Raw genomic sequence first — 20,646 nt, 5'->3', positions numbered from 1 at the left:
CAAATGTTTGACTTTGAATACACAGTCACTTATAATACACCTTATCATAATAATAGTGACAATATTGGCAAGTTCATTAGCAATACATTTTTAATCAAACAGTATTCACTGAGGTTGATTCACTCAACTCAAGGTAGTTCCAGCAAGAATTCATCGTTTGACCAAAGTGAAAGTGAAGAGACGTGCAGGACACGGACTCGTCCTCCGTCTGTCCTCCTGTACCTGTTGAACTCTCGGTGCAGGACGTCTGTGACACATTGGAGAATGGCCTCGTGCTCCCTCGATCGCTTGATGTAGGAGCGGAAGTCTTGCACAGTGATCCCCTCATAACAAGACCCACGCGTTGCTTTTGTCATCCCTTCCATGCGAAGAAACTGCACCCCCCCCCCCCCATATGGTCATTGTTATTTAATCAGAATGATTTTCCAAACCATCCAAATAGTAACAATGAACAATAATAAACTTTTGGTTTGTCTTTTGTAAATGGGTGCTGCACATAGGAAGGAATGCAAGCATTGCAATGATTGTCATGTCAGGAGACACTGTCACAACACTTATATATATAATCCGACAACACCTGCAACTTTTGACTTTTGAGAAAAGAAGAGTTGCTGGGATCTCAAGTGTTTACCGTCTCAGACCAGCTCCCATTTGAAAGGCTTTCGGCCCAGGAAATTAATCTGACTGGATCAAATTGCCAGATCAATCAATCCCGATCTTTTCAAGTAACTGCAATCAATTCGGGAACTGGAAGCGTAATTCCTCGTGTGAAAATCACAGGTTTCACATTATGGCCTCCTTCACATTACTTAAAAGCAGCATTTTAAAATATTAAGAGAAAACTTTCACAATGAAAAAGAGACATTGTTACCGTGAGTGTCGTCCCAGAAACTTGCTGTTCCACAACACCCTGTGGTTGATAGGCTTGTCAGCACCTTAGGTTTATTTCTTCATCTGTCTGTAGCAGTATGAACCTAATTAGTGTGTTGATTGCCCGTCCTGCTCTTGGTGACAGTGACGGGACGCCTCGCCGCCCCGTTGCTGCTGCCTCGCACCGCGTCACGCGGAGACTGGAGACTTGGTGGAGACTGGTGGTGGCAGTACCAGTGTGGTGGTGGTGGAGAGCCTTCACGTTTGGTGTGCTGTGTCTTGGGAGTGGTTTCCTTTTGTTTTGTGCACAAGTATACTTTAGAGACTTTGGTTTTTTTGTATTTGTTATTTTCAGCTTCCACCCTCACACTGGTTCATGTCCAGCTTTTGTTTGTTCTTATTTTAAAAAAAAAGATTTTATTCACCGTCTTTGTATTCAATAAAAATTGTGTCTTTCATTATCTGAGAACCACGTCCTGCATCCGTTACTGGGTAGCGAACCTGTGTGTCCTTTTAGTTTTATTTAATCCCTCTTTCTTTTACTGTTTTCTTCTTCTGCAGTTTGGTACCTTTGAATTTGTCGGTGAGTTCAGTGCTGCAGTCCACGATGTTGGCAGTGATCTGGGCGCCAGGGAGCATCGACTGCATCAGACTGAGAATCTTCACATCCAACTCCCCTAGAAACATAATGCAAAACAAAAATAATCTGATCTGATTAATACTGTTAAAGCTTTTGAAACCCAAAGATTCTAACATGTGTGGCAATAAAACGGTCAAGTATCTTTTACAATGCCATGGTTTCCCACACTTGACAAAGGAAGGACTTCACAAAACACAGGAATTCACTCAGTCTTGGTTTATTTAACCATTGATGATGAAGGTGAAAAACCTTTGAACACAAAATGAATAAAACCAATGTAAATAAAATTCAGCATTTTCAAAAAGTTAAAAATATTGAAACACATTTCAGGTAACTGTATTTATTTTTGTAAAGGTAATGATATTTTAAATAGTATTTTATTTAACTTAAATGGAATTAAGTATTTTAAACTGATTTTTACTAAAGATTTTAATAACCACATTTGACTTGTTTGTGCTACATTTGTGCTGTTTTTTGCGGATTTCTTTTCTTTATTTATGCTGCTTTAGTTTTTGAGATATTACAGATTATTGCACAAACAAACAAATGAGACCATTTTGGTTTCATTTGGACATTTGGTTGTGGTTGGGGGTCCTGGTGCCCTAAAGTTGACCTTTGCAATAATCTTTAATATCTCAAAAACTAAAGCAGCACAAATGAATGTTTTTGCAGCACAAACCAGCACAACCAAACAAACAAGACCGACTGCCCCAATTCATGGCCGACTGCTGCAACAAAAACCAATGACAATCTACCAGAGAAGATTTTCACGATAAAAGTGATTGATTCTTCTGCTAAAATTCTCACCAACCTCCACCACTTCCTACACCGAGACAATTCAGTGGATCAGTGGCAGCGCATGAAATGAGCTCACCAAGTCAAAGCACAGGAACATTTCACATTTCAAAAAACTACCAAAATTCAGAACATGCGCTTTTGCATTTGGCCAGCAGGCCATTAAGGTTGGGTAGCAAATCATATGATGATGGATTTTGAGGGAACCATACCCTCGAGGGTTGACATTAATTACTGTTTTTCTTTTAGACGATTCAGATGTTTCCTCCTCACACTGCCCTAACCTGTTTGATAACCTGTACTGCACATCGGCACACAGGCCAGTTCATCGTGGTGGATCTCACAGCGAAACTCACTGGGGAAACCAGACCCAAAGCTCTGTAATAAAGCATGTAGGAAGTAGATGTAGAAGAAGAAGAAGAGGAATCAGCAGCACTGTGAAGCTGGACAAGTGAACATATATAGATTCTGTAATAGTACTGATATAAGCGGTCATAACAATAGCAACAGCAGTAGTAGTAGTTGTCAAGTGTCTTCTACAGTTGCATGGTTTTCCCACACTTGAAAGGGAAAGGACTCCACAAAAGCGCAGGAATTCACTCAATCCTTTTTTATTCAACTGGTCATTAAGGATAGGTGCTGGTGAAAAGCCTTTAAACACACAATAAAACAACCAATGTAAGTAAAATTCACACTTTATGAAACCCATTTCGCGAGGTTTAATTCAAGTTCTTGTCAATAAATTAATCGCATTTTTCTCTTAACTTAAATAAAATCAAGTGTTGCACTCGAACACAGTCAAAACAATTTTTTAGAGAAAAAAAACCCTTATTTCTTTTACTTTATAATTTTAACAAAGCAAACATTCTATTTAAATTATTTTTGACAAAATTTTAAACACATCAATTTAATTTTCATTGTTTAACAAATTAAACAAATCTTTTTGTTTATTTTAAAACCAAACAAGACCCAGACCCAAACAATTGCAATTCTGACACATGGATTAGACCAGTAGACCAAGCCCATTTTGCAAGCTGGATCTTACCGGTAGTCCTTTTTGTTTGAGTCCAGTGTTCGTGTTACGACCGGCTCGGGATGTTAGAAGAGGAAGATCGTAACATAAAAACCCTCTGGAGATCCGTAGATGTAAAAGGGTTTAAAATAGGCTTTATTATCCTAACTTTGTGACCGCTTCTGCTGTCTGCGGCTCTTCCTCACTCTCTGAAAGACTGGCAAGGTTGCTTCTTTTGGCGTGTGCGTTACCAATTGGTTTGATCGTGATCACCTGGTAAGGCGCACCTTGGGGCGACGCTACCGCGCTCCTGCCGTCACTTGCGGTGAAGCGCGGCTTTTGCCACACCCCCCAGCTGACAGCCGCAACACAGAGAAACGGTTGCTACCACGCCTATCGGCTGACTGCCGCAACAAACAAACAGACTTAACCGAGGAGGCAGTGGCGCCTGGTGGCTACTGCTAGTAATCGCAGCTGATAGAAAAGAACTGGGCGCGTGCCCCACTGTAAACTGTGCTGCTGTCAACTCAGTCGTCTGATGTCTGTTGGTGATGTTGTTGTGAGCGGTGAGGATCGTGACAGCAGTCTTTAAATGTTGTTGTGTAACGATGTGTTGAGAGAGAAAAGATCCTCTGTCATGACATGATGGTGGCATGATCCATGGAATACGAGAGCACTGCTGATTTTAGCTTCGCCGCCTCCGGTGGGAAACGCCTTAATCTTCAGAGAAATACAAAGCAGCTGCTTCGCTGGCCTTAGACCAGAGAGATGACTACAAATATGGAATGAATGAAACTCTCAGACAAAATGTCATGATCCTTTTTTTTTTTTTTTTTTATTTCAATCCTTTATAAATATTTTTTTTTTCAAAGATATTTTGACAAAAGTGGAGTTCTGATTGTGATGAAGTCAGTGCCTCACCAGCCACGAACCTCACCGCACGCACGACACTGACTAAAGCTATGGAAATTAAGCAAACACAAAACACTCCGACAGGAGGAAAACCAGACCTAATAGAACAATGACCCAAAGCATAATAAAAACAACTCCCGCCTAAAAGCGGAGAATGTAAGATGAACTCTGAAGCATTAAAAATGAAAAGGGCAACGGCTGAAGACGATCGGTAATAATGAGGGTAAACACTCAGATGACACATGAGGAAGCCGCTCTAAAAACGAGAGGAGAGTTAATTTCTTTTCAAAATAAAACAGGAAATGATACGACCAACAAAAAAACAAAAAACAAGACAAGACAAACCTCACCAGGTGTGACATTCTTACCATCTGGAGCAACAAATGAAGGACGTTCAATGTCAAGTAGGCATAAAGAGGACACACAAACTACGTGAGGTAAGTAAGGACATGTTTATTTTAACAACCTCCATTGCTCAGGCATGAATGAGGATGCAGCTCAGCTTGCTGTCAAACATCACCCTGCCGTCTTTCTCGGTGCTGCACTTGTGCCTGAGAAGATCCAGGATGCCCGATCTGATCTCCGGCGTCAGCGACTCGTAGAAGTTGTCTTTGGCCGTCATGAAGTTGAGCAGCCGTTCCCCAGTCTGACTGCTCGGGTCGAAGCAGTCGGTGATGTCGAACTGGTTGGGGACGGGGAGCTCCTCGTACTTGAGGCCCAGGCTCTTGGCACAGGCGATGACCTCACCCGAGGAGCGATACTGGGTGATGGCATCCACACACAGCTCCTTCTGGTAGGTCTTCCACAGGGTGTCCCAGCCACCTTTTTCTATTCAGTGTAAGTGTGTTTAAAAAAAAAATCACATTATGAAAAGATATACCTCTAAATCTTATTGGTGAGTTGAGATAAAGTAAAGATTGCAATGGCCTCGCAGAAGATGACCGACCTCCTTCAACGATGATCATCAGCCTGCCGTTGCTCTTCAGGAGGCTGTGGTAGAACTTTATGGTGTCAGCCAGATCATCCACATAGTAGATCATCTGTTTAGGAGAGTGTTGGGGAGAACCCTGAGAAAAATACTACTGCAAAGGCTCCCAAAAGAGTTTCTACACACACACACACACACACACACACACACACACACACACACACACACACACACACACACAAATCAAGACACCAGCTACAGCCTGGTGGCTGATCCAGGGCAATGTGAAGTTTGGTGAAAAGTGAAGTGTCCCGATACCTGAATCATGTGAATGAAGTCAAACTTCTTCATGTTTCCCTTCGCCTGAACTGCCTTTTCATAGTCCCCACTGTGCATGATGTTCCATGCAAATGGGATCTTCTCAAGGTTGGGGGTCTTTTCTACCAGAGCTGCGAGAGAAAAGGATCGATGGCAACTGACTGAGAAGAAGGCCGTGTTTGAAACAGGAGATCCGTTTGCAGAACGCACTCCCTTGGTTGATGAAGTGGTGGCCTCCACACATCGCGGTTATGCAATGATCAACAAGTACTATAATGTTTCCCCTGACAGCAAATATAGTCCTTACACACAGCTACAGCTACCATCCACCGTCTGATAATTTTTTTGAAATTTTGATTTTTGAGCCTTTTCAAAGTCGACGATGGCAGAGGAGCAAAAAGGGATATCTTCTAATTTCCATTTACCTCTGAAGTTGTCTGAGAGTTCAGAGCTGCCCTCCACGATGTCAGCGGTAATTGGGACGCCGGGATTGGTCGACTGCAGCATTGTGAGCATCTGCACGTCTACCTGCCCTAAAAAAACAAACAAACAAAGCAAAAACAAGAAGTCTCAGTGCAAGTAAACATTCACAAACATCCATATATTCCGGCAGGCTCAATAGGCTGGACGACCCTTCTAACCTCCTCTCTTTGTTCCGTCACAGGCGACCCGCTTGGCAGTTCTTACACTGAATCCCCGACTGTTCTCAACAACTGGGAGAGTTCTTTCAGTCTGATGTGCTCTGGCACTAATTACTCTATCAATTAGATATTTTGAAACCCAGAGTGTGTGTTTTATCTCATGAATGTGGCTGGTAAAGGTGTATGATGCCTTCCAAAATCCTGAAAATCGTGAAACTTCGACTTGTGTGAAAGAGCAGTGGTGTTACAAATGGGATTAACCTGCTGTTGCCTCAACAAAAGTCTAAAGTAAACATACTGTAGCGATTACCGTCATTATTCCAAAAAGAAGAAATTTAGAATAAACATAATAAATAAATTGATTTATTATAATATGACATACCTCCACCGCTTCCCACGCCCAGGACATCCAGGCTGCTTTTATCTGCACCAGTTCTGTAGCAAAGACAAAAACAAGTGGAGGCAAAATGTTGCAGATACGTCGGTCGGTTTCGATCCCACTGACTTTCTCTTCTAATGTAACTGCACAGTCGAGAGCAGAGGTGGGTAAACTTTTTGACCAGTGGCCAACAATCACAGCAGCAGATGCATGGAGTGTTTCGGTGACCCACCTCATGGGAGAAAAATAGGTCATGGGATATGTACAAAACATGTGCTTTAATGAACAAAAGCGTTACAATAAAATGTCTTTGAAGCCCCACGATGTTTAGCTCTTTATTGAAATGACTCTTAAAGCATTGAAAAAAATTATAAAGTACAGCTATTTTAAGACTTACTGACTAATAATATAATTTCCTCAAGTTTGCTAGGCTGCATTAAAAAGTTTTGCGCCCTGCATATGGCCCCTGGGCCATAGTTTGCCCATGCCTGGTCTAAATTAACACTGACAAGCATGTTTCCCCGATCAAAAGAAAAGAAAAAAAATCCTCTCTGATTTTGGCCCATCACGCTTTGTGATGGTTTTTGTTTTGGTTTGTGTGCACACAGTCCTGTCCATGTGCTGCGATCAAGAGCACAGCATCCTGTGAAACCCCTCCCTCCACCACCCCGCCGACAGAGCGTTTCTTTTTTACCTCTTGAACTCTCGAGGCAGGACGTCTCGCACGCAGCGTAGAATGGCCTCGTGCTCCCCCGACCGTTCCAGGTAGAACTGAAAGCTGCTGACGCTGCTGCCCTCATAGCACGACTGCTTGGTTTCTGCGGCCATGGTTGATTCCTCTGGGGAAAGAAAAATGATTCCTTGTTACACAGCAGTAGGACACATTTAACCGTGCGCTCCAAGCATGCGAGAAGCCGTCCAGTTACCTCAGAGCAGCGGAGAGTGGACACAGAGGGGGGTTTCTTTCAGCTCTCTGTTAACTTGCACTGGTACTCCTCCCTCGCCCCTGCCAGTGAGGCCCACTCCCTCTTATTGCATAACAGTTGCAAGCTGAACTTTGCTTCCATATCAGAAGCAGCTGCAGCTGTGCACCATTTTCAGAGCCGCTCACTGATTTCAGCGGGCCGGCCCCGTCATTTATCTCATCGCTTTGTCAAAGATCCGAGTCTGGCCACTAAAAAGGTTCATTTTCATGTCATCTAAATATTAAAAGAGAGAACTTTGTTTGTAGAATCTGTTCTTAAGGGCTTGCCTGGGTAAATATAGGTTAAATAAAAATGTGGAACTTGCACATACACAATCTGAATTCTTCCATTTCAAAAGGGAAAACTCATTTAGAAGTTTGTTACCCTTCTTTCTTTTTACCAATTTTTATTTCATCATTTATCATTCACCAGATGAATGAACAATACGCTGAAGCAAAATGAAAAAACTTCCTGTCAACAAAAGCCCAGAGTTGTTCATTGATAAGAAAAACACACATATGTATATATCATTTTCCACTGAGCGGGTTTATTTCTAATCTGACATCTATGGGTAGAAGAGGTTAATGGTTAAAGCCGCTGGCAAGTGGACAACACTGAGTCCTCAACATCTTGCTGCATCACGTTGCAAAACCATCAGTCTGACTGCATAACACTCCTCATCGATTGACAGCTAGTTAAAGTGTAACTGTTGCTGGCTGGAGAGACACTGGCAGAATAATGTGGCCACACATGTAGAACAACGAGGTCTTTGTTGTCAAAGAGTTTGGTCTTGGAGCTCCACCTGACGTCTCTGGCTGCACAGGTGGCAACCCGCACAAATGTCACACCGGAGGCCATCACTCTCTCTTTTCTCTCTCTTTTTGTCGTTCTCGCTACGCTTCGCGTATCACCACCGGGCCGCCGCCTCGGGTTACGTCGACACGTCAGCCACTCAGTCAGCTGCTGCAGTTCTTCTTCCCAGATTGTGTTGAAAACATAATCCAGCCACCCGCTGAGCAGAACTCAAACACTGCAGAGCCCACACAGCTGCTGGGACTATTGTATTTACTGGTTGTCGTAAATCCAGACACACAATGAATGGCAGTGATAGACAAAAAAAAATATGTTTTTGCATGGTTGATTTCTTCTTGGTGAATTACCAAGTGAGTGTGTCAATTACAAAAGAAGAACAAGCAGCAGTGATTTTACTGTTTTACTATTTCAGTGTTTCTCAGTAAGAAATCAGTCAACAATCATTGACGAAATGCAAACAGCGGTAAAAGGGTTATGAGTCAGACACCACATCACACAACCTCAAAACAACACAAACAGGCCCCCCCCGCCCCCCCCAACAACAGCAATGTAATTATTTGCATCTTTCTTTTGTTCTTCAATATTCACTATTAGTAGTACCGGTAGTACTAGTAGTAAATGCAATATAAGCTAATGAGCCATGTTTTTAGACAGGGGTACAGATTTTGTGGTAATTTCACAATAGATTCAAGACTAAACAAATTAGACTCAAAGTTATGGTAATTGACAAGAAAATAAACATTTGAAATGTGTCAATTTCCTATTGTTGGTTAACATTACAGGTTTTACTCCTACCTGTGGAATTGTTAAACGTTGCTAGTGAGATTATCATACACTCAAACAATCAAACACATGTGTTGAGAAGAAGAACTGATTAAGAACAACTACGTTGTCAGTCTACCGCTACTGTTTATACTTGGTCCATGCAGTGACTAGGACTCGAGCGGATCCAAGACTATGGCTCCCAGGTTGTTGTTGAAGAGGACTCTGCCGTCGGCCTCCACGCTGCAGTCCGGGTGCCGCAGTAGCTCCAGCACGCCAGCCTTCAGCTCCGGTGAGGCCGTGGCGCTGAAGTCCAGCACCTCGGTGAGAAAGTCCAGCAGCAGCTCTCCCTCCTCGTGGCCCTCCGTGAAGCACGGAGTGATGTCCAGCTGGGAGGGCAGCTCGTACCTCTGGTACGGGACCCCCTTGGAATCCAGGAAGCCTCTGACGTCCCCGGTGGTCACGCACTGACTCAACTCCGTGTAGCACAGCTGCTTCTTGTAGGTCCGCCACAGCCTCCCCCAGCCACTCTCACCTGCAACGGACGGCGTGAAAACAGCAGACAGCAGAGGGCGCTAGAGGTCACTTTCTAGTGTGGTTGCTGTGACTTGTGGCTGCAAGAAAACTGAATTTGTGGACGTTTCCCCTGCAAACTACAAGAACTGCGATGATTTTAATAAGCACCAAGGTTTATCGACGTAACCCCAGAGAGGATGTGATGTAAAAAAAAAAATGCCAAAGAGAAATAGCGTTTTAATTTTCTTACCCGACACCAGAATGATAAGCAGCTTCCCGTTCTTGTCGAGGAGACTCCGGAAGAAAGTAACTGTGGCGTCTGGGTCCTTCACGTAGTACAGCATCTGTCCATTTAACCACAGGAAGTAGTTTTTGAAGCACATTCATCCAAAGAATAAGACTGAATGAAAAATTGGCCAGGTGGAAACGTGCAGCGTGAGTGACACCGACCTGTATCAGGTGAATGAAATCAGCCTTCTTGTCTGTCTTTTTCTCCTTCCACTGATGCTCAAATTCGGCGGCGTTCATCTTGTTCCAGCTGAAGTTGATGTAGTCCAACCCCGGTTTCTGAGAAACTGAAACTGCAACTCGCAGAAACACAGAGATCACGAGAAAATGAGAATTGAACCTGACATTTTTGTCTTATTAAAGACAATAATTGAAATACTTAATCATTAAAAAGACCCAAAGCTGAGAGAAAATCCAAAGAAACTCAAACTCTGCATCAGTGAAATACCATGAAATACCATAGAGCAGCTCAGGTGCTACCAGAACAAAGTACAGGCAGGAAGAAGGAAGGAACTGGGATTTTGGACCTGACCGCTGTGCTTTCTGAATATGGTTTCCTGCATGTGTGAATAATGGGATTAGCATAATAATGTGAAGCTACTGGTCATGGGGCAGCAGACTTGGTGCTTCTGGGGATTCAGTGGTGTTCGTAAAGGAGGATCTCTTTGTATTTTTTATTTTTTTTTGCTGACATCAGGGTCTGAATCTGGGACTGGGAGTATAAGAATTGCTGGATGGATAATGATTAAAAAAAAAGGCCACGGGCAGCTGGATACGTGGTCTTCTGGATTAAAAAATAAAATACCTCTAAAGTTTGCTTCTACTTTTTTTTTTTTTGTCGAGCATAAAAAAGCTCACCTTTGTAGTTGTGCAGCTGCTGCGCACTGGGCTCCACCACTTGACTGTCCACTGTCACCTCTGGGTGCTTCAGTCGGAGCTGGGAAAACATCTCCAGGTCAATCTCACCTGCAGGTGCAAATCAGAAAAAGCAAAAATTACTAGGGCAACACTTTGGATTAGGGAACACTTATTTACACTGAACTAACAATTAATGATCATGCAAATTGGCTTGTTATTAGTCATTATGAACTACTTACTGGTGCCTTATTCTGAACGGCCAGCAGTAAGATGTTAACTCAAGACTTCAGAGTTCTTAGTGACTTCAGAGTTACTGCCCCAAAAGCCTCAGCCTAACCCCAGGATTTAGGGTTAGGGTTAGGGTATGGGACAGTTGACCCAGCCTGATGCCCTGCAGACAGCACAGGTGTTCTCACCTGCTCCACTTCCAACTCCAATGACGTTCAGATGGGACTTTCCTTGTCCGATGCTGAGGAGGGAAGCAGAAAAGAGACACTTCTGGAAACCTCCAACCTGCCAAATGTATATTGCACATCTGTTTTTGACTCTTTATCAGTGAATTGTGTGCTTTGCTGCTCCAGGACCTCATTTGCATTAATCTTGATTGTGTGATATGATTTTCTTTCAGTTACTTCAAGTTTCACAGTGTCTGTCTGCATCTGCTTAATCATGCATGCATGCACAGCCGCAGTTTAGCTACCAACCAGGTGCAAAGGAAATCAGCTGCTGCAACACAAAACAACAACGCGAGCGAACAATGGAATACGGACGAGAACAAAGTCATCAAAGCAACAGCACATTTTAAAAAGGTGAGCAGAATTTTAATGCGGTTCCCAACTGTGCCCCCTCAGAGGGAGAGAGGGGAACTGGGTCACTCCAGCCATGCAGTGGGAATCAAGCCTTTGAAACCCCTTTTGCAGCAGTAAGCAGGATTCAGCTGCTGACTAGCAATGACCTCGCACAGCTTCGACTCAGACCCTCTGGAGTTTGTCACAGGAGGATTCAGGGACGAGGAATTCCCGCTTGTTCACTGGCACGCCTTTGCACGAACCTCTGATCTGACGCATTTGTCAAAGTCAAACTTGAAGTTTTATGTATGGTGGAACCATGGTTGTATTATAAGCACTGGATACCAGACTGGCAATACGGTGCCACTTCAATTTTTCTTTTCCAGTGGCGACTTAAGATACTTCAGCCAAACGCCCCATACAGCCCAAAAAGCATTTTGTTCCCTCATGGACGCCCTGACACGTTGTAATGATTGGCATGCCGACATGCCATCTGACGCTGACGTGGGAAGTCACCTGGCCAGTATGTCTGGCAGCTGATTGTGGATGAAGTCCTGCATACACTGATGCTCGGAGGAGCGCTCCAGAAACAGCTTAAAGGCCCTCTGGTACTGGTCGTCATCGAAAGCCAGGGCCTTGAATGAGGGCTCCATGGTGAGGGACCTGGAAGGGACGCGTAAGAAGAGTTATTTTATTACATTTCAACAAAATCAGCCACTATTACTTCTACTACTACATTATTACATCAAGTAATTAATTTATTACTATGTATAATAACGGTAATAATAATAATAATAATAATAATAATAATAATAATAATAATACTTATTATTATTATTATTATTATTATTATTATTATTGTTGTTGTTATTGTTATTATTATTATTATTATTATTATTATTATTATTATTATCAGTAGTAGTAGTAGTAGTAGTAGTAATACGTGTAGTATAAGTTAGTGGGTAATATTCGCCGTTGGATTAGAATCAGACTCCTGGCATGAATTGAACTTCACTCCGGGCTCCAATCTCCAATGGCTTCTCGACGATGTACTGTACAAAGGTAAAGGAGTGTGTGGCGCGCCGCATGCACGCATGCGCCCACACGCACGCGCCCACACGCACGCGCACAGCAAGTGGAACTCGAACAAATCCGCACGATCAAGGCGCAGCAGCGCACGGGAGCGAGTGACTCAAGATTCCATTCGCGCGTCGAGCCGTCGATCCCAAGCTGCAGAGACGCTGCGGCAACATTGGATTCGAAACAAATATACTGGCGACAAACCGCTGCACTCACGTGCAAACGAGCAGAGGCGGCGCGTGGAGCAGGCAGAGAGGCAGACAGGAAGGAAGGAAGGACGGAAGGAAGCTTGTAACGTTACAATGATGGCGAAAGTTCACCGTCGCAAAAATAAATCCATCCAATGAGAAACCGCAAGTATTTAAAGGACCAGCACGTTGAATAAATGCCAAACTGGTTTAAGACAAAATATACTAATTTATGAAAATTGTGAGGAATAAGACTGGTATGGTTGGTGGAGCGTTTTAACAGACAATGGATTTTGCAATGACCAAAAAGAATACAAAATTAGTTTGGAAGGGGGTGTTTGTGTCATTAGTTTTTATTTGACATTTCTTCTGCAGTGATGCACTGGTTTTTAATGATAACAATATCATTAAAGCAAATTTACGGGAATCTACTGCTCAGTGAGTGGAAGGCTGTTGTGTGCAAGCAGTGCACTCTCTATGAAAAAAAAGTACTACCTCTGTAGCTCTGCAGCCGCCAGTCACTGGGCTCCACCACCTCGTTGTCGCCTCAGGGTGCTTCAGACGGAGCTGGGAGAGAGAGAATCTCCAGGTCAATCTCGCCCGCAAGTGTTTTCAAAAGCAGGAAAAAGCCCACATGAGCACGCTGCTTCAGCTCAGACTCGCAGCTCTTCGATCCTTTCTGGGAGCTGTGGTGATAAATCTCTGTTTATTCTGCATCGGGAAGGACTTGCTGTGCCACTTGCTGTGTGGCCCGTACAAACAAAAAATATATATTTAAATATTTTTTTTTTTCTTGACTCCTCATTCTGATGGAAGGAACAAGCCAGCTGGAGAAGCTGCCAAGTGAGACATGGCAGCTGTGGTAAAAAAAAAAAAAAAAAAAAAAAAAAAAAACCCAAGAAACGGATCAGCTTTGATGGAAGTGCAGGGGAAGAGCGGTGTTGGGCCAGCAGAGGGTTTGTTCTTTCCTGTGCAAGACAAAGAGGTGAACTGGGAGTCAGTTTGCAGACTGGAGTTAAGCTGTAATCCAGCGGCCGGTGGGATACAAAGTCCTGACGTTGGGAAGGTGCGGCAGCCGTAAACGAATGAATGGGGAGATCAAGGGGTTCTCACCTGCTCCACTTCCAACCCCGATGACCTTCAGGTGGCACTTTCCACATCCGATGCTGCGGGGAGGAGCTGGTGAGGAGTCACGACTGGAGCTGTGAGTTCTGGCATCGTCCGCAAAACATTAATGTCTGCCATCTTTACGATCTCCATGGCCACCCTACCTGAAACTGCTAAATCAGTCTTTTCCCCGGACAGGTCATTGATGACAATCAAAGGTGTGAGAGTAACCCTCTACGAAGGCCCGTTGTGCAATGCATTGTCATTTCATTATAATGTGTTCACAATCATTTACAAACAATACTCAATATCACTATGTGACAACTTACAACAAGTAGACAAACAAGGTGTGTCTGTCTGTTCTCCGTTCACCACACTGCTGGATTAAAATGACGACAACAACAAAACCCTTTCCTGCTTAATATTGAATGAGCGTCACACTAAAGTTGTGGTATTCTGAATAATGGAGAAGACGAGGAGAGGTGGTGGTGGTGGTGGTGGTGGGGGGGTGTTAATAAATAAAAATGTTCTTGCTTACGATCGCGACACGAGAAAAAGCAAAATACCGTAGTGAGTAAAATATTCATCACTATTTAGTCGGAACCTTTTCAAATGAGACGTTGTCTCACTCGTAAGTGATGAACGCAATTCCGAACCATCGCTTTGCGGAAACAGATAAAGCTAAACGGCTGCTGTCGAACAAATCTCGCATATTTACTGAAGCCCACTGGTGCATTTAAATCAACGCAAATCAAATCAAACTGACTGGAGTGGAGAAGATCGACCGGCCCGCCGAGCCACCGATCAGCCGGCCGTGACGGCGGCATTCGCCAAAACCACAGCGACAGACTTATTAGTTGGAAATAAATGAATGGGATGAGACAAAAGATCTTCCCTGCGCCTTGCTGCCAGCGGCTGCCGGATGAGATTGAGAATCCGACTGGAGAGGAAGCCGAAGCTCATCAGGACGTTCTGGCCTCAGAGGTCGTGGTGTGAATCATCAGAGGCCGAGAGCCAATGAGGCGAAGGCGATGTTGGCTGGGGTGGGGATGGGGGTGAGTGGCATCGGGAATCTGTGGCGGTGAGATTTCACTCCAAGATGAGCAGAAAACTCCAATTACGACAATTAAAAAAAAACAAAAAAAAAACATGGCCTCATGGTCACATTTCCACAATTTATTTGCAGTTTTTGTCCAGCTTTCCAGAACACACAGTAGAAACACAAGTAGCATGGCACTGCAAACAAAAAGAAAAAAAGATACTTTGCCATTTTTTTTTTTTTTCGGTTTTGAAGTGGAATCAATTAGCAACATCCATCCTTCCGTCAAACACTCCTCGCTTTAACAATTACCAAATATTAGTCGGGAAGCTGCTCATGTTAATTTGACAAGTGATTCAACACCCCGCCGACGCCTCGTCACTCGGCCACATATTAAGATGACTGCCAAAATAGAGAGGAATGAACTAAAAATAAGGGGAATGGGGAAAAATAGGTTTGGCAACTTGTAGTACAGAATCTCTGCAAGGCCACTTTGAAGAACTTTCTGCCAAGTTGTATAAAAGCATGCCTACATACACCAGTGTCTGCGCCTGGCTGAATTTTACAGATGTTCTTGTTACGTACATTCAAAGAGAGGTGGCGTCACTCCCCCAAAAAGAACCAATTTCAGTGTGTGGACGCAGAAAGAAAAGGATCAGGGTGAAATATCTGCGGTGCTTAAAGATCTTAAGGAACCTCGACCTCCGCTGACAACACGTGATTTTAATAACCTCCAAACTGTCGCTTAAATTCTCTCAACTGTTAATGAAAGAGCAAGGGAACTAGTGTATGTGTGTGTGTGTGTGTGTGAGTGAGTGAGAGAGAGAGAGAGAGAGAGAGAGAGAGACTTTGTAAGGTTGGAAAACGCTCAAGAGTGTCCTCCAAGCTTCAAGATACAAGCCATCTCAAGGTTGAAACTCATTTTTTCAAAATTAACAAAGTGGGAATAAAAGTGCATAGGACCAGGAAGTAACATTGTTGTTATTTCTATTTCTATTTTGTCAATCTGGATCTTGAACAAAAACGCAGATTCAGTCGAGATTCAAAAGTTTTTGCCGTTTGTTTTGTTTTTTTTTTATTTCCAGTGTGGGACCTGTGGAGTGGAGTGGGATGGGTGAGGTGGGGGAGGGGAGGAAAGGGGAGGTGTCCGGGACGGGGTTGGGGGAGGAGTTACTGCATGACTGGATTATTCACGGTTCAAGGAAAGCCCTGTCCCGCTTGTGACACAACATATGGCAATCGTCGATAAAACACAATCCCGTTGCAACGACTCGCGTTTACAGTTAAAACACTAGAAAAGTTGGAACAAAACCAAAGTGAATCAGCACTAACGTAGTGCATAGAGCATCTTGTTTGTCGGGAAAAAAAGAAAAAAGGAAAAGGCTGGTTGTTCACCCAAAAAGGCCTGTGACATTTCCTTTTTTTTGTTTTTGCAAGGACTCCGTGCTGACGAGACGAGACAGAGTCAGATGTGAATGTTCTGTGGTGCCGTGAGCGGCTCGTGACTCACAACTCACGACTCCTGGGATGTTTTTGGCTTGCTGGCAGCTCAAGAACGAGTCAAATCCTCTTTCGGGCCTTGAAAACTTCAGATTCATCACCTGTGCATCGAATCTGCTGCTGCTGTTGCTGCTGCTGCCTTGCAAGAGGAGTCTTTGTTATGTGCTGGGTAGAAACTGTGCTGCAGCGGAGTTTTCACATTTCTCTCAATTAAAAAAAACGACAACAAAAAACCAACAAAAGAAAAAACCCAAACAAAAGTGAGTCGGTGTAGTCGCCATTCCCACAGGTCTGTTTTCCAGCTTTGTCGAGACGGAGGAGTCGACTGCAGCTAAAATCCATCGGCTCCTCTGCCCTTCGTCCCGACGTGCGACCGAAAAATCCAGCCGACGGTCGTCAAACTGCACGGCCGTCCATTGGCGCTGAGTGGTCCGCGGCGGTCTGAAGGCAGTCGGTTGTCTGATGGCGCGGAGGAAGAGCGCCACGCGCTGGTTACATGTCCACATCGCCATCGTAGGCCAGCGTCAGGGGCTTCTGAGGTGGCGGAGAGGACGTCTTGGCGACCTTGGACGGCATACTGAGGAGCGGGGCGAGCGAGAGAGAGAGAAAGATAGACAGAGAGAGAGAGAGAGACAAAGTGTGAGAGAGTGAGAGAGAGAGAGAGAGAAAGTTTGTCTTCAGTGGATTATGCTAGAAGTGCCACAAGTAAAATATTCATTTGAGCTCAATAAGATTCTTTTTTAGGAAAAATCCCTCAGTGTTTTGGCTGCTCCCTGCTAAAATATGCATTGGCAACAACGGAGCTTTTGTTCTTGGGTAAGAACAAAAAAAAAAGCAAAGCAAAGTGAAAAATAAGAAGGCAGTAGGGTTCATACCAGAGCAGAAACGATAGAGCGATGATGAAGAGTATCAGGATGAATCCGACGGCGGTGACGGCGTAAACCCACAGCTTCACTCTTCCATCTGTGCAACCGGGGAGAAGTTTAAAAAAAACCACAACAACAGCAAAACGTTCCCACACGTCAAATCATCTGGAGAAGCTTTAATAAACTCAAACAGCAGCTCAATCGCTCCTCCATCTCGCAGCTTCCAATCGAAAACATTAACCTGCCAGCCAATCAGCTCCCTTCAAGTTGCGACGAAACCAGGAAGCAATTGCTGCCATCTTCTGTTAAGACCACGGAAGAAAATACAGAACGCTAAAGAGATTCCTGTAGATTCTGCACTGGAGCCTGACCTGCGAGGCACTTTCAGCCACAAGAAAGTAAGTCGGTACTGACGGCTTTTATTGGCGAACAACACCGTCACTTTACTTCAGACTGGCTTTGGCAAGAGTTCCAATGTGGTCCCTAGAGGCACAGAGTGGTACTGCATGATTAATGTCTCTATTTGAGCCAATGGGAAGTCTTGACCGGGTAAAACAAATCCGACGGTTCGTCCAACCACCTTTAACTTTTCTGAAGGAAAACATGGGATCAGTCTTGATGAGAAATCAAGCAGTTTGTAAGCAAAACTGTGAGACAAATGAAATCAGAGCTCCTGAACACTTCATGGTGCATTGCTGCTGCTGCTGTGATTGTGTTGATTGTGAAGGAGTGATTGTGTTTGGTGCTGGAGTACCTGGGCCGACGGGTCTCAGGGTCCACTCGCTGAACAGGTCCTGGGCCGGAGACGAGCCGGGCCTGAACCTCCCAGAGCTGCCGGTCTTCACGTCGGCCTTCTTGTTGCCGTCCACGCCGGGGGTCCTGGTGCAGTAGTCCAAGAAGCCGTGCGTGGTCATCACCTCGGTGTAGCCTCTCTCGCAGCCGCACACGCCGCTCTTCAGGGCGACAGGAGACTGACTCTTAGTCCTCACAAAGCCGCTGACAAAAGCAGTTTTGCTGTATTTAGGGGTAATTTTTTATTTATTTTTTTGCTTCCCACAATGTGCGTAATAGACTTTGCACGAGCAACGTTTTATCTCAGCCCTCAGACGTTCCACTGAACTCTTCGGTGGGGTGGAGATTAAACCAATACATCCCCATGCTTTTCACCCGCTATAAGCCTCTAAAATGCCATTAAGAGATGGCATGACAAATGGGATAGAGAATTTTATTGTCCACCAGGGATGAAATTTAACAAATTGGCCATGAGAAGTTAGGAAAAAAGAGAAAACCAGTGAGAGGACAGAGAATATTTGTCAAGAGCGGGAACAGGTGTTGTTCCGCAGGAGGGTTGCCGCTAGGCGCACATCAGACGGGGACTCTGGGACGTAATCTTGTCAGAACGTGGATCGAATGTGCGGAACGAAATTTTTCTTCATCCAGTTATCCTGGACAAGACTGCAACCACTGCACTATATTCCACATATATGAATATAAATAGGCCTAAGTAGCAAAGGATGGGGAGGGACTGGTGGGGGAAATCTGGGTGTTAAAATATTGCCAGTGTTGTCATGTTGTCGACTGAAATTGACAGATGAGCAACATTAAACAGGAATTAGCACTTTTTGAAAAAAGCTGTTTCGGCGGGGAAAAAAAAAAAAAAAATTAAGTTTTGGATTTCTATTCGCTGACGGACACATTTGAAGGTTAAAATGAGCAACAGCCATATGCTGAGTGCCGCTGGTGCTGCAACCAAATCAGACATGAAACACCACATGAGAAGCCCCAAACTTTAACTGCACGCTTTACTTTTCCGACCTGTGACCTTTGGCCTCATTGCTAAATCGCTGCACGCCTGTGCAGTTACTTCTGGAAAACGCTCGTGCTCAGCGATCGCCGTCAGCACGACGGGTTCATCGTGTTCAATCGGTGAAGCCGATTGCCCGGAGGATAGTTTTGCGCCTTCATGTCCGGCGAACTCAGGCTGGAAGACGAGTGGAGTTGCCGACTATCTGTGACTTCCCCCTCCGTGACTTGGATTTCTGAAAGCAACTAAAGATGAGTTCCAGACTCTTTCCCTCTTGCTCTTTGGAAGAATGTTGAGCCCCGAGACAGTTCAGAGGCAAAGTGATGTAAAAGCAGGTCCTGCGTTGGTGCCCTTAATGAGGGCTACTGTGAGCCCAGTGAGGCAGTCCGTCGCACTGCAGGCCTTCATTCATTATTCATGATTCATTCTGCGACTGTCTGGACGTCGCACACAGTCCTTGTGTTTTGTTTTTTGTTTTTTTCATTTTTGTGCAATTGCATGAAAGATCCTCAGAGTGGCAGTAGCACTTCAAGCTGAAAGGATTTTAATCACGCACAGCTCCGTCCTGTCCGGTGAAGGGAGCCCAGCAAACATGCATGTAATAATGTAATAATGAAATAGTGTAATAATGCGATCATGGATTATGACAATTAAAAAGGCCATTTGTCAGAGTCAACACCCCTTCCCTCCCTCCGCCACAACACACACACACACACACACACACACACACACACACACACACACACACACACACACACACACACTCGGGTACACCATAGGCTAAGGCTGGACTTTGGTTGCCTTCACAAATGTTTACATTTTTCATGACCTCACTTCCAGAAGGTTTTGGAAGGTTTTGGAAGAAACAAACAGTGGAGCCACTTGAGAACAGTGGCTCCACCGCTTTGATTAATTCAGGCTTTTTGATGCAGCCACAGTCCCACAGGGCATAGGAAGCTGTGAGCGCTGAGGTCATAAAGGGATGCACATGGTCAGTCAGCTAAGGCAGGCTGTGGAATTTAAACGAGGTTGGATCAGTGCTGATGGTGTTCCACCATCACACCATCACACCACCAGCAGCAGCCTGAAGGATGGATCCAAACCTTCAAGTTCTTCACAAGCTAGTTCAAAAATCACCACTCATCTCATCGGCTTCTTGCTGCTGCAGCCAATCTGTCGACTTGCTTTGACATGTTATCATTATTATATTATTATACATGCGTCGTGCTGTCTGTGGCCATGTGAACAGGGCTCTTTGAGAAGCTGCTACAAGCTATAACCAGAGCCATTAGGACAACAACATGCACTACAGGATGATCTACATGAATCTGAGGCATTGAAGAGTCTTCTGTAAATTCTGCCTTGTTCTCCTCTGGCTGTTATCTCGAATCTCTGACCTCTGGCACCAACCAGGTTAACACTACGCCTTCGACGATGTTACATCAGTTTCCTGTCATTCTCTGGCAGGCGGTCGTGCATGAAAATGACGGTGCATCAGCAGTTTGCGAAGGTCCAAAGTGACTGCAAATCATCCGCCTCGCTCATTCTGATGCTCTGACCAGACCTGTGCAACACAG

General features: G+C 44.5%; 3 protein-coding genes and 1 long non-coding RNA gene across 5 annotated transcripts in view; all 4 read right to left on the bottom strand.

The window, feature by feature from the left end:
- Positions 1-234: 234 nt before the first annotated feature.
- Positions 235-3,525, bottom strand: LOC142897691 (uncharacterized). Its single transcript, XR_012928477.1, has 3 exons — positions 3,351-3,525; positions 872-1,547; positions 235-374 (listed from the first exon to the last, which is right to left on the bottom strand). It is a non-coding gene; the product is annotated as an uncharacterized LOC142897691 (long non-coding RNA).
- Positions 3,526-4,672: 1,147 nt separating this feature from the next.
- On the bottom strand, positions 4,673-7,555 carry LOC142897623 (histamine N-methyltransferase-like). The gene is made up of 7 exons (XM_076040079.1): positions 7,422-7,555; positions 7,190-7,334; positions 6,499-6,551; positions 5,901-6,008; positions 5,476-5,606; positions 5,176-5,269; positions 4,673-5,057 (listed from the first exon to the last, which is right to left on the bottom strand). The coding sequence occupies exons 2-7, from the start codon at positions 7,321-7,323 to the stop codon at positions 4,705-4,707; spliced, it is 873 nt and encodes a 290-aa protein (XP_075896194.1). The 5' UTR covers positions 7,324-7,334; positions 7,422-7,555; the 3' UTR covers positions 4,673-4,704.
- Positions 7,556-8,916: 1,361 nt separating this feature from the next.
- Positions 8,917-12,885, bottom strand: hnmt (histamine N-methyltransferase). Of its 2 annotated transcripts, none has more exons than XM_076040074.1 (7): positions 12,782-12,885; positions 12,002-12,148; positions 11,114-11,166; positions 10,698-10,805; positions 10,002-10,132; positions 9,802-9,895; positions 8,917-9,570 (listed from the first exon to the last, which is right to left on the bottom strand). In XM_076040074.1, the coding sequence occupies exons 2-7, from the start codon at positions 12,136-12,138 to the stop codon at positions 9,206-9,208; spliced, it is 888 nt and encodes a 295-aa protein (XP_075896189.1). In that variant the 5' UTR covers positions 12,139-12,148; positions 12,782-12,885; the 3' UTR covers positions 8,917-9,205. The 2 variants fall into 2 exon arrangements, with proteins under 2 accessions (XP_075896189.1, XP_075896190.1); XM_076040075.1 differs by lacking the exon at positions 12,782-12,885 and adding an exon at positions 12,610-12,760.
- A 3,490-nt stretch (positions 12,886-16,375) lies between these two features.
- thsd7ba (thrombospondin, type I, domain containing 7Ba) overlaps positions 16,376-20,646 on the bottom strand; it is a 110,627-nt gene continuing 106,356 nt past the window's right edge. Inside the window, exons 26-28 of the mRNA XM_076039818.1 lie at positions 18,020-18,218; positions 17,275-17,362; positions 16,376-16,976 (exon numbers count right to left, since the gene is read on the bottom strand). Of these exons, the coding sequence (XP_075895933.1) occupies positions 16,892-16,976; positions 17,275-17,362; positions 18,020-18,218 (372 nt within the window). The 3' untranslated portion in view covers positions 16,376-16,891. The remainder of the gene's footprint in view (positions 16,977-17,274; positions 17,363-18,019; positions 18,219-20,646) is intronic.

The sequence above is a fragment of the Nelusetta ayraudi genome, unplaced genomic scaffold, assembly GCF_046127955.1.
Source record: "Nelusetta ayraudi isolate G7.1 ecotype Tasmania unplaced genomic scaffold, CSIRO-AGI_Nayr_v1 ptg000060l, whole genome shotgun sequence".
Taxonomy (NCBI): domain Eukaryota; kingdom Metazoa; phylum Chordata; class Actinopteri; order Tetraodontiformes; family Monacanthidae; genus Nelusetta; species Nelusetta ayraudi.
The sequence above is the reverse complement of the archived record's forward strand: the minus strand, read 5'-3'. Positions and strand labels throughout refer to the sequence as shown.

Excerpts from the sequence above, each read along its gene's own strand:
- LOC142897623 (XM_076040079.1), bottom strand. The coding sequence starts at position 7,323 with ATGGCCGCAGAAACCAAGCAGTCGTGCTATGAGGGCAGCAGCGTCAGC. Across the intron at positions 6,009-6,498 it reads GGGCGTGGGAAGCGGTGGAG|GGCAGGTAGACGTGCAGATG; the intron begins GTATGTCATATT and ends TTGTTTTTTTAG. Across the intron at positions 5,058-5,175 it reads GATGATCATCGTTGAAGGAG|AAAAAGGTGGCTGGGACACC; the intron begins GTCGGTCATCTT and ends TACACTGAATAG.
- hnmt (XM_076040074.1), bottom strand. The coding sequence starts at position 12,138 with ATGGAGCCCTCATTCAAGGCCCTGGCTTTCGATGACGACCAGTACCAG. Across the intron at positions 11,167-12,001 it reads CTGCCAGACATACTGGCCAG|CATCGGACAAGGAAAGTCCC; the intron begins GTGACTTCCCAC and ends TTCCCTCCTCAG. Across the intron at positions 10,133-10,697 it reads GCAGCTGCACAACTACAAAG|TTTCAGTTTCTCAGAAACCG; the intron begins GTGAGCTTTTTT and ends TGCGAGTTGCAG.